General features: G+C 44.4%; 2 protein-coding genes across 3 annotated transcripts; one reads left to right on the forward strand and one right to left on the reverse strand.

Moving 5' to 3' along the window:
* Positions 1-735: 735 nt before the first annotated feature.
* Positions 736-11,688, reverse strand: LOC135349182 (AT-rich interactive domain-containing protein 4B-like). Of its 2 annotated transcripts, none has more exons than XM_064547679.1 (15): positions 11,446-11,688; positions 10,574-10,687; positions 9,808-9,870; positions 8,371-8,461; positions 7,456-7,691; positions 7,165-7,298; positions 6,837-6,940; positions 6,188-6,264; positions 5,581-5,885; positions 4,745-5,186; positions 4,471-4,605; positions 3,863-4,018; positions 1,848-3,009; positions 1,595-1,741; positions 736-1,051 (listed from the first exon to the last, which is right to left on the reverse strand). In XM_064547679.1, the coding sequence occupies exons 1-15, from the start codon at positions 11,446-11,448 to the stop codon at positions 957-959; spliced, it is 3,264 nt and encodes a 1,087-aa protein (XP_064403749.1). In that variant the 5' UTR covers positions 11,449-11,688; the 3' UTR covers positions 736-956. The 2 variants fall into 2 exon arrangements, with proteins under 2 accessions (XP_064403749.1, XP_064403747.1); XM_064547677.1 differs by having other exon boundaries at positions 5,581-5,897.
* Positions 11,689-11,700: 12 nt separating this feature from the next.
* On the forward strand, positions 11,701-15,423 carry LOC135349184 (uncharacterized). Its single transcript, XM_064547681.1, has 11 exons — positions 11,701-11,845; positions 11,899-12,049; positions 12,107-12,166; positions 12,220-12,434; positions 12,489-12,572; positions 12,618-12,751; positions 13,010-13,196; positions 13,291-13,420; positions 13,553-13,839; positions 13,956-14,307; positions 14,373-15,423. Exons 1-10 carry the CDS (start codon positions 11,822-11,824, stop codon positions 14,115-14,117), a joined length of 1,434 nt encoding a protein of 477 aa, XP_064403751.1. The 5' UTR covers positions 11,701-11,821; the 3' UTR covers positions 14,118-14,307; positions 14,373-15,423.
* The last annotated feature ends 17 nt before the right edge of the window (positions 15,424-15,440 follow it).

Consider the following 15,440-nt stretch of genomic DNA (forward strand, 5'->3'; position numbering starts at 1 on the left):
TGATCCCTAAAAAATACATCTACTCACTCACCATGTCCGCAGCTGTCCTCAAACTGACCCACAATGCCTGCAACACTGTTGTCTCCACACTGTACGACACCCTCGCAATCTTCAACCCTGGTGAATACCACACCACCTGATTGCCTCCCACGAACAGCTCGTCTCAGGGTCGACCGCCACCTGCCACTGGTCTTGCATAAAGCAGAAAAAGTTTATGTGTGGAGTAAATCTAGACTAGCTAGGCCTATTACAAAATTAATTTGCAGGGGGATTAAACGTACGATCATTAATCAGATGAATGCCACATTTTTCGACCAAATTAATTTGTAAATTCACTTCTTGTTTTGAGCGTGGTTCTTGCTGTTCCAATCTGATGCCCCTGGCCCTGGCCGGCTAGGCTTGAACTGACTGGTGCAGGGCGTTCTGCCTACTGCAGTCAGCCACGTGGAGCTCGAACTATAGCTGCAACCAGCCCCACCCCTCTTTTTGACAAGGACCTAATATAGCCTCGATTCCAGGCCGCTCTCAATTGAGAAAGTGAGGGGGCTAGCTGGGATCGAGGCTACATTTAATAACTGCAGCTGGGGTATACTGACTCTACCAAACCATTTCCTAGAAGCTAGAACTAAAAGTCTGCTGATTTGCATGACTCAATCCACAGATAGCGTAACATTATATATTTATTATATAGATGGCAAAAAGTATATAATTATATAACTTATATATTTGCATGGGTTGACATTACATGACACTGTACATAAAATGGCTAAAGCATAAGAACATACATGTACATGTACAGTGATGCTAATTTCTATAGACAGAGAAAATTACATTGAGAAACTCCTTCAAAGCGTTGAACGAATATATAGAGTTCAGAGTTCATTAAGACAGCTGTAAACTAGGGACATACATGCACGATTGTCATGGTTACGAAGGGTGGGGTCTATAGAAACAGCTCAGTGACAGTGGACGGAGGGGGCTTGAGGAGGTGGCTCTGTTGAGGGTGGTGTTGCAGTCTGGGTTGATGAGGTCGTTGCTTGGAGACGAGCAGCTGTGAGAGGGGAGACAAATGACTCAATGAACGAGAAAGGGGGTCAATATAATGAACGGGCAAGGGAGTCAATGAACGGGCAAGGGGGTCAATGAATGGGCAAAGGAGTCAATAAGCGGTAGTCTACAAATGAGTCAATGAACGGGCATGATGGTGAAATACAAGGGGGATCAATGAGTGCATGGCACGGGGGGTAGAGCACAATATACCTTACAGAGTACAGGAGGGGGGGGGGGGTACAGCACAAATACCTTACACAGTACAGGAGGGGGGGGGGGGGTACAGCACAAATACCTTACACAGTACAGGAGGGGGGGGGGGGGGGGGGGGGGTACAGCACAAAGATATGTGAATACTGCAAAAGCATGTAGGCATAATGATAAAGTTCAAGGGGTGGATGGCATGATGGTAAAGTAGAATTTGTGCACGTAACGAATTCTCCATAGGCCACATTGTATCAGTAACTTAGTAGCAGCAAGTGTCCTACCTACCACCCAGAGGCCCTAAAGACAGAGTATTACAGAAGAACACCAAGCCACTCACTGTCTCTTTCTTTCCGTCTTGCCCTTCTCTTCTTACGCTCGAGGTAGGCGACCTCTGACCTCAGCTCCATCCATCTAGACTGCAGCTCACGGATTTTGTGCTGAATGAGCACTGTTCTTTCCCCTCTGTTCATCTCAGGAAGTTGGGCTGTGGAGGGAGGGAGTCAATATTAATAATAGAGAAGTAGAGTTACTAGCAATAGTATATGTAGCTTACACATAATAAAAAAAAACAACACAATTATAGAACTCACAGAAATCAATCTTGAAGTTAAGCTCCGCCCTCCTAGCCATCTTCCTCGCCTCGTAGTCCTCTTCACTCTCAGCGTACTTTCGCTTGCCCACCGGGGACTTCCTCTTGCCACGCTCATTTATCTCCATAGGGGGCGTCATCTCCTTGTCACTCGAAGGCTTGTTGTCAGGTGACTTCCTGTCCGCGTACAAACTGTCTTCAGTCTCGTAGCCGTTACTACTGTCACTGTTTGGGGGTAGCGAGGGAGCGGTAGTCTGGGGGGGTTCTTGTGTCGAGGGGGCGTTGCCTGAGGGGTTTCTTAATGAGTCAACACTCGAGTTTGTGGTTGGTGTGCCATGTGTGGAGAGTGTGGCTTGTGAGGCTTGTGTAGCTAGTACTGATAATCCATCCACAGAGAGATCAGACTCCACTCTTTCAAGCGGTCGTGGTACAACTCTGGCAGTATCGGGAACTTTCTCGGCAATGACGAGGGCGTTGGCTGCAGCTGCCACGGCGGCCAGTCCCCCCAGGCCACGAGGCACAACCTCCTCCCCACTCTCACTCCCTCCACTGCTCAGACTTCCGTGTCCGCTAGACGATGAAGTGGACCGACTTCCGTGTTCGATGGAGGATGAAGTAGATCCCCTGGGGCTGTCCCAACTCTCCTCTCGTTTCACTTGTATCCCCTCGTCCAGGTCGGGAGCGGGTTCGCTGCTGGGGGTCGCAGGAGTTGGCTCCACCCATGAAGTACGGGAGGCAGGGTTTATTGATGGCTCGGCTGGTTTAGGGGGAGATGGGATGGGCTGCTCTATGGGGGGTGAGAGATGGGGGGTCTTGGGTGGGGAGACGTCCAAAGAGATCGCTTCAATCAATTCTGGGGATGGAGGACTACAGATGTTTGCTTCACTCAGTGATCGATTTCGTTTTTTGCCTCTCGGCTTTTTCACCGCAATATTACCGTTAGCAGCAACAGGTTTTGGTAGCTGAGGGGTCTTTTTCAGGGACTGTTCTTTCGGTTCCTCTTTGAGCCTCAACTTTTGAGGTCCATTGCCGTCATTAGGGGGTATACTTGAGGGGGTGGTTATGGGAATGGATGTGGGTGTGGCCGGTGAGGGGGCAGGAGAAGGCGTGGTACTCTCTGTTGTTCGTGGGGTTGATGGTGGCTTTTGTCTCTTATTCTTCTTCTGTGGAATGAGAAAAGAAAGCCGTATGAGTACAATTCATGAGCTGCATGGCAACCACAACACAGTAGACGTGTGCATAGATTTTAGTGGACAATAGAACTTCCTTGAGAAGACAAAAGAATTAATTAGAGAGGTACTGCAACAATTAAAGGAGCCCATTCAACACAGTAAGCAAATAAATAAAAGTCCCACAAAAACATTTACAATGTGAATACAGAAGCCTAGAGTGTGTAGGCATGACAACCTCTTACAAATCAATTACGAATGTTTTGATTAGCCCTGGCTATTATTACAGTTTGTAAACTTCTAAATCAACATGCCTACGCCAGTAATTGCCTACGCCAGTAATTGCCTACGCGCCAGTAATTGCCTACGCCAGTAATTGCCTACGCCAGTAATTGCCTACGCCAGTAATTGCCTACGCCAGTAATTGCCTACGCGCCAGTAATTGCCTACGCCAGTAATTGCCTACGCCAGTAATTGCCTACGCCAGTAATTGCCTACGCCAGTAATTGCCTACGCCAGTAATTGCCTACGCCAGTAATGGTGTAAGGGGCTAAACAATAAGTATTAAAGTTAATGCGATTTCAACACTCACAGACAGACCCTTTCAAGGATGAAGCAACTACTTCCATTCAGCATACACAGCACAATATAAATGCAAGCACATGTACATACGTACTACAAACAACCCCAACAAGTTGCTGCATGCAAGTACATGTACATTGCAATATACACAGTATAGTCTAGAGCTAACTACAAATAATGTAGGCCCATCCTAACCCCGGTTATTACATATTTTGTAAGTCACAGTGTACAATATGTCTCTACACAACACTATTCAATAGCTAACCTTTGAGAAGAGAGGTCTGCTGGGCTTTGGTTCCCCCGTAACCTTTCCCGCCAGTCGTTGTTCCTCTATCCACTCGTTGTAGCGATTGTTCCAGCCGTTGTAGTGCACCAAGTAGGTACGTCCCATGGAGCTCTTGTCAATGCTCTGGATCTTGGCCTGTCAGTGTGAGTGTGTGGGGAGGGGGATCAGTTTAGTGTTTAGATGTACAATTGTTGTAAAAAAAACCGTCAGCCATTTAGCAATGCTATACCAAGAGTCATAATAAAGTATCGAAAGGACGTAGCATTGCCTTACACTTGGAAAGTAACGTGAATTCCTGTCTGAAACGCGTGATCAATTAATGACAATTTGGCAATACTGCCATGATGCAAGTAGCGGCTCCAGGCATTCAGATTGGTCATGCAGTTATCAAACAGGAAGTCAGGAAGTCACGTTACTTTCCAAATACATCAGACACAAGGGGCTATATGCTACATTTGGTACTCTCTCTCTCTCTGGACTCTTGGCTATACACAAACACACACACAAGCACCACATAATAAGTATACTGAACGAGTACTACTAAGCACAAAGAGTGTAGATTCACGTGTAAGCAATACTAAACACACCTGATAAGTTTTGAGGGACTTTCCCTTCCCGTACCAGACCAGGACGTTGTCATTCTCAGCGTACCCCCCAGGACACCTCACGCCCACCCTCCTCTCATCAGGCCGAGCCTCATCACCATTGATGCTGTTCTCAATCTGGGGGCAGTGTGCGTGTGTAAGTGCACATAATAATACAATATACCTTCATAGCTGGGGTTAGGGTATAGTCAAAGCCCAAAATTCCATCATGCACCAATCCAACACAATATACAGTACTGTATTGTATGGCACTCACCATTGATCCTTCCTGATCTGATATCTCTGACTTGACCTCTGTACTACGCGACCTAGTGTCGTCCTCCTTGGAGCCAGCTTTCACTTCCTTAGTAACAGGTTTGACCTGTTTGACCGGCTTATCGCTTCGATTGACCTTTGGTGACTCCAGCTTTTGCTTGTCCACTCGAGGAAGTGCCTTTGCCTTCTCCAAAGAAGAGTTAATCATCTTCTCCAAATTTATCCTCGGTTCAATGCGTTCTATTTTCGTATTTCTCGTAATTTTAGGTAAAACTTTTTCCTCGACTTTTTCACTCTTTGGTGGTTGTTGTTGTTGCTTTTGTTGCTGATCTTCCTCACAGTTGTCAATGGCAACGGCCAAACGTTTACGAGACTGTTTCGACGCCTCTTTCCCGACTTTAGCACCCTTGCCCTTCTCAAACAGCTCAAAGGCATTGAGGTATCTGCAGGAGTAACATAAGAAGGAGGCTATGAAATCTGATACACTTGTACTGAACTAACTACCGTGCTTTGCAGCTCACTGGGGCAAATGGAAGACAGTGTAATCACAGACACTGTGTATACATGCAGCTGTATGCACTAAGCACGACTGTGGAATCTACCGCAGTGTGTGTTTTTTTGCAATAACAGCTATTGAGAACAAGTACCATAGTTACAGAAACTCTCTAAATGCGACATTCAAAAGCCTATAATTATAGCACCATTTATAGGGCCACATACACCCAAACAAATTTGGATATTCGAGGGCCTTAGATGGATTCTGGCGCAATTTCAGCTGACTAGTCGTCATAATTGTAATGTATTATAGTACAAAATGTCGGTAGGTAGGTAACTCACTTCTTGTAAGCCCTGCTAATGGCATAGGATGCGGTGGTTGTGGGAGGCATGCCCAGCCTCAGATAAATGGACCTCCATTTCATCTCCTGTGTCACTCGATCCATGCCCCCTATTTCGTTCACCATCTTGTAGAGACGGTGCAGGTCAAGTTCCTTCTGTCCGACCATAGCGGGTCGAGACAGTGGGGTTCCCTTGGACTCAAGGAAGGAGGTGTAGCGTTGCATGAAGTCCTCTCTGTCCTCGGGAGTGATGGTATCCTCCTGCTCAGAGGAGGTGCAGTCTCGTGGGCGGAGGGGACTGGGACGCTGGGAGGGGGACTGATGTATGTAAACAGTATAAGTACATACCACAAACTCTCTACTTGTAAACAAGACGAGTGTATTATATGGAGTGACTCCTGATACAGCTCATAACTCTTTAAAACTGCGTTGGCCGCCATGTACATGTACAGCGTGGAACTCGGTACTTTTCGAGTTTAACTTATTTGTCAAGAGCATGGGCAATGAGGCTTACTGTACTAGCTTAGAAGCATGTACTATAAACTATAGTACAATACATATTTCTGTGAGACACTAACAGACTTAACAGTTATATGGGAGCAGCTTACCTCAGTATTCTTGTCAAAGAGGTCCATGTCCCAGGGCAGCTCTCCAGTGTCCAGGTAGGCAGTGGCCCTCTCAATGGCTGCAACACACACACACAGAGCCATGGCCAATGCAATCATGTACAGTGACAATTAAAAAATACAAGCACATGGTAGTGAACACATGGAAGCTGTCAATTTTGTGAACTCTCACACTCACACACATGCTAATGCTTCTTGACAGCCATAAGCATACAAGATATGGCAGGTGTAAATGCATGGTATAGTCATACATAAAAAGGTTAAAGAACACTTTTTGCTTTTGTTAACTCGTATATCACTAGAGGCAGCTGCCATTCATTCAAAGACCTGGATTAATTAGTGTGGTGACCACAAATGAAGTTTCATTAACCACAGATGTACGCACATGTACGAAGTATAGTACATGTATTGCGGGGGCTAACAACTACAATGTTCAGTAGTGGAAGTTACATTCAGTATACGCAAACACAAACAGGAACTACATGACTTGTATATGTACTGCAAAGTATAAAATGAACATTGCACACATATATATCCACTGAAGAAAAGATACACATGCAGACCCCCACCCACCTGGCTTGCACATGCAGACCCCCACCCACCTGGCTTGCACATGCAGACCCCCACCCACCTGGCTTGCACATGTACATTGCTTGAATCTCTCCCTCGAGCATGCTCAGCAGTGGCTCCTTGTCAGGCGAGAAGTCGTGCAGCTCATTCTGAGTGGCTGCAAAACTGAGGGGAAAGATACAAATCAGAGTAAGAGTTGTTTTGATGGACATTCACAATGAGTACAGTGAGTACAGTATTCTAGATTGGTAATTAAAGCAGGCACAGACTATAAGTCTAGCAAACTTGTCCAGCAACATAAGTATAATTATGGGTCAAGTAATGCACAGTGACCTCTGACCTCTGTAGAGGAACAATCAAAACAGACACTGTTTAGAGGAAACACTCACAATCGTCCATCCTTGAATGATCTCAGACAGATTGTGTCCGGGGTCATCTCACTCTCGTCCATGACATAGTGGGCGGGGACTATCACCGCGGGCAACCAGCAGGACCGACGTCGGTCATTCTCCAAGAACACAGCCTAAGGAGAGGGCAGTGAGTGTGAGTGTAAACAAACCTCAAAATCAAGCATTAATAGTTAGAATAAATACAACATAGCTAGTGTATGACCTCTATGACCTCTCGGGCCAGTACTCCCCCCACACACACACACAATCCCACCCACCACACACCCTCACCTTGCCAACGGGGAACTCTGGCGGGTAGGCACATTTCTTCTTGACGCTAGACTCCTCCTGAGATGACCCGGGGCTAAGTCGTCGTCTCTTACGACCAGATTTCTTGACAGGAGCACCAAAGTTCTCGGGGTCAGTTAGCGGTTGGTTGTCGAGGCTCTCACTCACGTGGAAGTGACGTGCTCCTTGTAGACACAGCGAGGAACGCTTGAGTGTACGTTCGTCACCATCATCAAACACTGTGTGTGGTGGTGGTGGGGTGTGTGTGTGTGTGTGTGTTTTGGGGGGTGGGGGTATGTGTGTGTTTATGTGTGTTGGGGGGGGGGGTGGGGTGTGTGTGTGTGGGTATGTGTTTGGGGGGGGGTGGTGTGTGTGTGTGTGGGTATGTGTTTGGCAATTAATAATGAGTCTCCAGAATCTATAGAGGTTAAGAGTATGACACTACTACTACAACTGCTACACACTGTGCTAACATTGTTGACTATTACTATACCTGTACAGTAGCTGTTGAATTAGTTGAGACAGTGTTTATACATAATCATGCCAAATGTATGCATAGAATAAACTATTTATCAAGCACTCAGTAAGAGACAAGTCAAAGAAGCCAAGTCTAATGGCATAAGGAATGCTATAAATGGTGGTAATCGCAAACGCGCTAATGGATGAGTAAAGTAGCAAGTGGATGTATTAAATTAAGAGAATACAAACCACCAGCCATTAATCATCAATATGAAGTTTCCTTTTGTGTACACATTGAGTGGCCCTCTTTGTTATAGCAACAGTAACCCTATCATCAACAACACCTAAGTTTGTAATCTAATCTTGATATTGTGATCTAAACACAGCTGAAGCAGTGCATGTGTATACACTGCTAAGATTATTATACACTGTAAGATCAGTATGGTGTATGTTACTTACCAACTGTGTAGGTGCTCTGGTCGGTCAGTTTGTTGATGGTTGCCATTAGAAACTGGCCGTCAGGTTGCTTGACCTCCACCTGTGAGCCAGCCTGTTGTGTGTGTGTGTGTGTGAATGCCAGTCACAATTAACATTGATATCACACTATCAAACCAACATACTCATTAAATGAGAGTACAGTAATTAGTCTACCATTGGTATGCCCTAATATATGAATATCAAACTACACACACACACAAACACATGTACACACACACACACACACACACACACACACACACACACACACACACACACACACACACCACAGCTGGGGGCAAGCAATCCGCAATGAATCAAAGGTCAGAGCTACATATCCGTGCTACACACCATTAACATATTGTGGATAAAGTGTCAGCTCCACACTAAGCTGAAACACTCGAGTCCCTATCCCATAATCACAAGCACATGTGACCATCAGGAAATGCTCACATGATCTGAGGGCTGTAGAGCTGCAACTATAACCAGGTACACGCTTGGCCATAACACACACACACACACACACTCCCCGCACCCCACACACACACACACACACACTCACACACACTCACCCGCACCCCACATGTAGATACATGGAAGTGAATGTTTGTGGCTTGGCTTCAGCTGACAAAGATATAATATTATAGTACAGCACAACAAAGCAATAGGGAGGTGTAGTATTGTGAACACACGGGTTGCTAATTGACAAATGCCAAACATTCAAATATCAATCTCCCTCACAACAACCAGAAAGAGCCTACATAGTCCACGGAAACAACACAGCTGTCTCAAGGAGTAAAAAAAGTGAAAAACCACTACTAAGAAAGGACACCTTTTACGGTACCTTAAATTTTTAAAAGACAATTAAGACCCAAATCACTTCTTTCTATGACAGTCAATCCATAGCAGGACAGCATTTCAATTGTAAGGGACAAATTCATTGCCCCAGGGTCTCTAGTACAAGTATTGTTGGTTAATTTGAGGCTCTCAATATTTACAAGAGCAAAGTAGGTCTACAACAACAATATAGTGGGCTTTGTGTGTGTTTAGGCTAAAGTGGATTACAAGTAAAGTGATTAGTGGGTAGACTAGTGACAACAAGCTGCTCCTGAGACAAAGAAATGCACACACACACACCCAACAAGGTGGTTTTAATGCCACCATCTATTCAGGCTTAAGCTAACACATGGACACCTGACCAGTTATTATGCCTCGAGGCGTAGCCACACAAGGGAATACAGTAAAGCTGTGTGTGTGTCTGTCTATTTTAATTTCATCCAGTAGCCTATTAAAAGTACAAATTCACTTATCAGACAGCTTAGAGTGCATTAACTAAGGGCCACCATGAAGGACAAATATCATCAGAAACTAATGACTATGCATTGAATACTAATGAATACTATCCATTACTGACTGTACCTTGAGAGGTCCTTTGATGACATCATTGTTGACCATGGCTGTCTGGCCCTTGGTATACGACACCTACACAAAGAAAGCGAGTCAAAACAGCATAATTTTACATGAGACCGTATACATTTAAGAATATGATTGGTTTAGTATTGGCAGTTCTAACTACAGCCTCTATTAATAAATAGTAAATACATTAGATCAACCAACAGACGTTTTCTACCATGTCTAAAAATTGAATACTAGTACATTATTATTTTGTTTTTAGTGTAACAGTTTGGCTCTATTGCCACACACACACATCATTAGCTGTGGTTAAAAATGTTAATTAAGCCATTGTCTCCATAACAACCATATAATAGGAATCAGATGATTATAATTATACACTGTACACAACAACGAGATTGGAGCTAGACCTTTTAATGTTTACACACTTAGGGATGACCAACAAGCAGACAGCAAATCACAAAGGAAACAAGCAGTCGAAAGTGTGCATGCCTGATGTGAGGTAAGAGAGTTAATGCTGAATTTCCCACACTGGACCCCCTAGAGCTCCCATAACCTTGTGTGTATCACACCCCATCTGTCAGTAAAAATGTACTCAAGCCTTTCAAGTTTTCCTTCCCAGATGAAAACACATTCATCTTGTAAACAACCCAATAAGGTCACATTGACTCTATCAGTCTACCGTACAGTATGCTCCACCCAATAGACCACCACCTCTGAGTGTATAGCACCTCTGGGTGTATAGAGAGACCACAGTTACACATGTACCTACCTTACACTTGACCAGTTTCTTTGCAATCTTGATGGTAGCCTCACAGAAAGCTCCTCTGTACTTGGCACTCACTTCTGTACCAATGCTCAGACAGGGAGGTTCATCAGAGCTGGCCTGTGGTGTGTGTGTGTGTGTGTGTGTGTGTAGTGTGTAGTGTGGGGGTGCGTGTGAGGGTGTGAGGGGTGTGTGTGTGTAGTGTAAGGCGTTAGAGGGGTGTGTCACTGAGAGGAGGGAGTGGGTGCGTGGGAGGGGCAGTGAACACAGTAGAACCTACCCTCTTAATGGCCACCCATGAAGAAATGGCCAACTACAATACCAGGTAGCCCTAAAGGAACAGCTCGAGACAAAACAACCTATACACAAAGGCTGGCTACCCCTGTATAATGACCACAACATGCTATCCAAATGTGTCAGTTACTTAAAGGTTCCACTGTAAAACACACACACACACACAGGAGAGAAACTTTACTAACGCAAATTAATCAAGACAATAAAAGTACAGACAGACACCACATGGATGTACTGTACAAGCAGTGATAACAATAATTATACTGTCTAGATACGAACATATAGGTGATGTGTATTTATATACAGCTTGTAACTAAGATCTAGCCCTAGTATAGTAACAGAGTGTAAGCAAATGGGCTGGTTACTGATGGGCTGATACTGGTCAGGACCAAGTATTATATTAAAAGCTTCACACTCTACCATAGTAAAGAGTAACCATAGATTATAGCCAGCCTATCTCAGTGATCAGACTATAGTAATAAAGGACTGACCAGTCTAGACTTTAATAAACCTACTGTTCCAGACTTAGAGGGTAGCCAGTAACTTAACTGTAGCCCAAACCCTCACACGTTTAATAAGCTTACCATAATGGTGTGGAGATCTTGTGAAAAGGGGAGTGTTCACAGACCTATTCTGGGGTGTTTGTCAAGCGATCACAATCTCTACTCGTTTCAGTCCCCCTCAGATCTTGTCCGATGAGAGTTTGGCTTGTTCAGGGCCACTAGTACTCGCCTCTAAGCTGTCTAATACCTTGAGTTCTACAGCTAGCTACATGTACGTACACAAGACGGTAGTGCCGAAGCCACACAAAAACAAAGAGGCAATAATTGGCTGACGTCACCACACGAGGTTTGTTACGTTAATTGCAACAAAGAAAGAGTAGAAGAAAAAGGCAACAAAGGAATTAACAAAGACTTATTATTAAAGGCAGCAAAGAAAACCGCTAAACAATGACTTGCAATGACCATTTCCACATTGAGCAATGTAAGTTTTTTTCTGAGGTCTGTGTGTATAACATGCACTCAATTTTTGTGCAGGTTGTGGAGGGTGTGCTGCTGTTCCTGAATCTGCAGTGTGAACATCTGTCGAGATCAGCTCTCAAGCAGCTCAGACCAAGTTTGACTGTTGCCATAGATACGTTAACGCAATCGTCTACCAGTGATGCATCATGCAAATTGCAACTAAGAGGTCTGAACTAATACTTTATCTGTAATACTGACGTGCAAAATATTCTTTGTTTTTCAGTGCTAGCATTTGGCCTCGGAGCATACTTCCTGGATGGAGTAGCATTCATCAAACAAATTTGTTAAGTGTTTAATATGCAAACGATACGTATTTAAACATTCAAACTCCTCCAGGTCACCTCTGCCCTAACCTCCGACTGCAGTCTTGCAATGAAGAGCAGCCAGTAATGGAGGTTCTTTGTCGTCGTACAGGGGAGCCTGGCCGGGTCACTCGGTATGCTCTAGAGGGATGGAGTGGAGGAGCAACCCAGGAGGTGGAGCCAGTGATCCAAGAGTCCATGGTAACTCGTCCCACTGATCTGCACCCAGCGGCACTCTTGGTGAAAATGGTAAAAATATTATTATCCCTCTTAACTATTAATGTATTGTTGTATTGTTTCTAGGTGCTCTCTTTTGAAGGTGACTTGAAAGATGCCGGAAGAAAGCTGGGGAAACAGTTGCACTTGATACAGCTTTTAAATCCTGAGGTTAGTATTTGCTCGACTAAATTTAAACCCATCTTTATATTGTAGGTCTCACTGAGCCTTCTTGTTAGAGACAGACACAAGAGCCCCATTGTTCGAGTTGCTTTTGAAACCACTAGTATCAAGACGTCGTGCAGACCACCATTACTCATCACCTCAGACAATCATTACATCAAAAAAAGGTATAACAGCAAGTATGAGATTGTTCAAAGGGGGGGGGGGTCTACTTGTACTTGTCTGTTTGGTATGAGTCATACCAATAAGCCCTTGGTCATACATAGAGTCATGCGATAATTCAGAGCCTTCCTTGTACAAAAAACACAGTGGTAGTTGACCTAAGAGCTCAGGGCTGTCTGAATACTACATTGAGTACCAAAAACTTAGCACAAAAACCTTGTATTCAGAGTTTGAAACATGGTGCATTTGTTTTGCTTTCCAAGGTTGGATTCCCGTTTGGCCAAGTTAAAGTTGTTCAAAGGAGACATACAGACACTACCTGACTCCCTCCTACTTCAAGATGGTAGGAAGGTCTCTCTCAAGCTATTCTCAATGGTGGCTGTACTACCTCACCTACGACTGAAGAAGGGTAAAAAAATACCCATCAACAAGCTCTGTCAAAAGATACATGTATCCTGCACTTAAGTTTTCGTGTTTTCACAAAAATTAATGTATCTCTGTACCAGGCAGTATTATAATTTTCCTGAGTATAGAATGGGTATAGATATTTGTGTACGGTTCCCACTCTCTACCGTTGGTACTCCCTGAGTCCCAGCCTGGTTTCCCTCTCTCATTACTGGCTGACTGGGACTGCTACGGCCTCTCACTCTCACCAACTGGCACTCACCACACAGGTGAGTTATCCAATACTTTATGCACTGCATATGCTAGTCGAATTCACTTAGACTCATTAACTGATGTAGTACACATACGGTACCTGTAGGTAGTAGCTGTATCATGTTATTATCGAATATCACCCCATTCAGACGACCAGGTGGCAGCTCCCAGTTATGTCTATGATGTCACTAACACCCGGCAGTCCTCCTCCCAACCCCCCAGGCACACCCTCATCATGTTCCTGTTCCTAGAGGACCCGAGCAGCACTGACAAGACCCAACTCAGCGAAAACATTCGATGGAAACAGCAGATGGAACTTATACACAGACTGAGAGCAGAGCTTCAAGGGTTAATCATGTCGCAGTCAAGGAAATTTCACCAAGCTACTCACTCAGCACTCAACAAGATTGCCTGTAACTATGGCTCACACTCAAAGGTAAGCTCCGTTATGTACCTATAGATTGTTCCTATAATCAATTCTGAGAATTTTTATACAGCAACTGTTATAAAATTAATGTGTGAAGAAAATTTTTGTTCGTTATTTTGTTACAGGCGAAGTCAATCATGGTGACAGCTCTCCCTCTGTTGGCTGAGGCAGTGGCTAGTATTGTCAAGCATAGCACTGAAGAGGCTTTCAGAGAATCTTGTTTGGAGACCCTACAGGCTAGTAATGTAACATGTTTAGTTCCCGAAAATGTACATATATATTTCTAGCCTCGTAAGGCATGATATCCGTACTCAATAATAATGCACACTGCATTACTACACTAACTATGTTTTGTATGGGCTTTAGGTGGATTGTGTTGATAGTGTTGGTGACAGTGTGGAGCAGAGACTGTGGAGGATTGCTAAGATAAAACTGGGCATCACACACCCAACTGATACCACCTCAAAAAACCCTGATGTGCGTAAGCGCGATGTTTTTAGTGATTTGTACAGTGTGTTCATTAAAATTGTGTTCCTCCTCAGGAACCTACAACTCCTGAGCTGGCTCTTGCTCTTCAAAGTGATCCAGCTGTCCCTCAAACAACACAAGCTGGGCCCAGTACTATAGTCACTACACCACATACAGGAAACATGCTGGTTGATTCGAGTACACCCATACCTAGTCGTGAGAACACTGACCACCTACCAGCTACGCGAAATGATACGACTAACTCTCAAAACACACAGAGCTTGTTTGGAGCCAGAATATCGAATAAAAGACGAACATACCATGAACGAGAAAGCAACGAAGAAGATAGTCAAGTGACTTGTGCCAACGAGGATGACACCTGCTTCAATTCTCTGTGCGAAGAGGGTCTAAACTTTGAAGCGAACAGTAGCCACATTTCTCGGACTGAAAATCAACCATCACTACCGATTATTAGTGGTGCTACATTGAACATTGATGTTAGAGACCTGAGTGAATACAGTGTTCGAGCTGAAATCGAGTCTCAACTTTCACAGCCGATATTGGGAGCTACAGCTTCGCCTATTATTAATTGGTTTGATAAAGGTTCCAGTAATAGTGAAGACAGTGACGAAGAGATGAGTATCAGCAACTTTGATGAGCTGGAGAATTGCAGTGAGGGAGATTCATTCACCGAGGGCATGGAGTGTGGGTCTGGAGGAGATGATGACATGACTGAGTACGATGAGCTAGGACTCTATCATGAAGATGGCAGGCAAACCAACGCTCAATTACAGCATACAGCTAATTCAACGCTAATCGAAAAAGGGTGGAACATTGCTACTAACGAATCAACCCATTTTGCTAATGAGGGATCCCATACAACTGCTGCTCTACCTCTACATGAAGCCAGACTAGAGCAGGTGGCCGGTGGCTCAGCCAGTGACGACGAATGGGATAATTTATTAGCCTGCAAGTCTAAGGAATTTCAACACACCCTTCAGGCAAATAACAAAGCTGATGATGTCATGGCTGAACAGTTAGCTGACCATGCTTCTAAGAACACTCAAGATACTCTTTACAGGACTACATTAGATTCTCATAGCAGTTCTGTATTGGATGTTGATGTTAACGATTTTGAGTGG

Source organism: Halichondria panicea, chromosome 15 (genome assembly GCF_963675165.1).
Source record: "Halichondria panicea chromosome 15, odHalPani1.1, whole genome shotgun sequence".
NCBI lineage: Eukaryota > Metazoa > Porifera > Demospongiae > Suberitida > Halichondriidae > Halichondria > Halichondria panicea.

Excerpts from the sequence above, each read along its gene's own strand:
- LOC135349182 (XM_064547677.1), bottom strand. Across the intron at positions 5,898-6,187 it reads TCTTTGACAAGAATACTGAG|TCCCCCTCCCAGCGTCCCAG; the intron begins GTAAGCTGCTCC and ends TACATACATCAG. Across the intron at positions 1,052-1,594 it reads AAGACGGAAAGAAAGAGACA|CTGCTCGTCTCCAAGCAACG; the intron begins GTGAGTGGCTTG and ends CCCCTCTCACAG.
- LOC135349184 (XM_064547681.1), top strand. The coding sequence starts at position 11,822 with ATGACCATTTCCACATTGAGCAAT. Across the intron at positions 12,435-12,488 it reads CGGCACTCTTGGTGAAAATG|GTGCTCTCTTTTGAAGGTGA; the intron begins GTAAAAATATTA and ends TATTGTTTCTAG. Across the intron at positions 12,752-13,009 it reads AATCATTACATCAAAAAAAG|GTTGGATTCCCGTTTGGCCA; the intron begins GTATAACAGCAA and ends TTGCTTTCCAAG.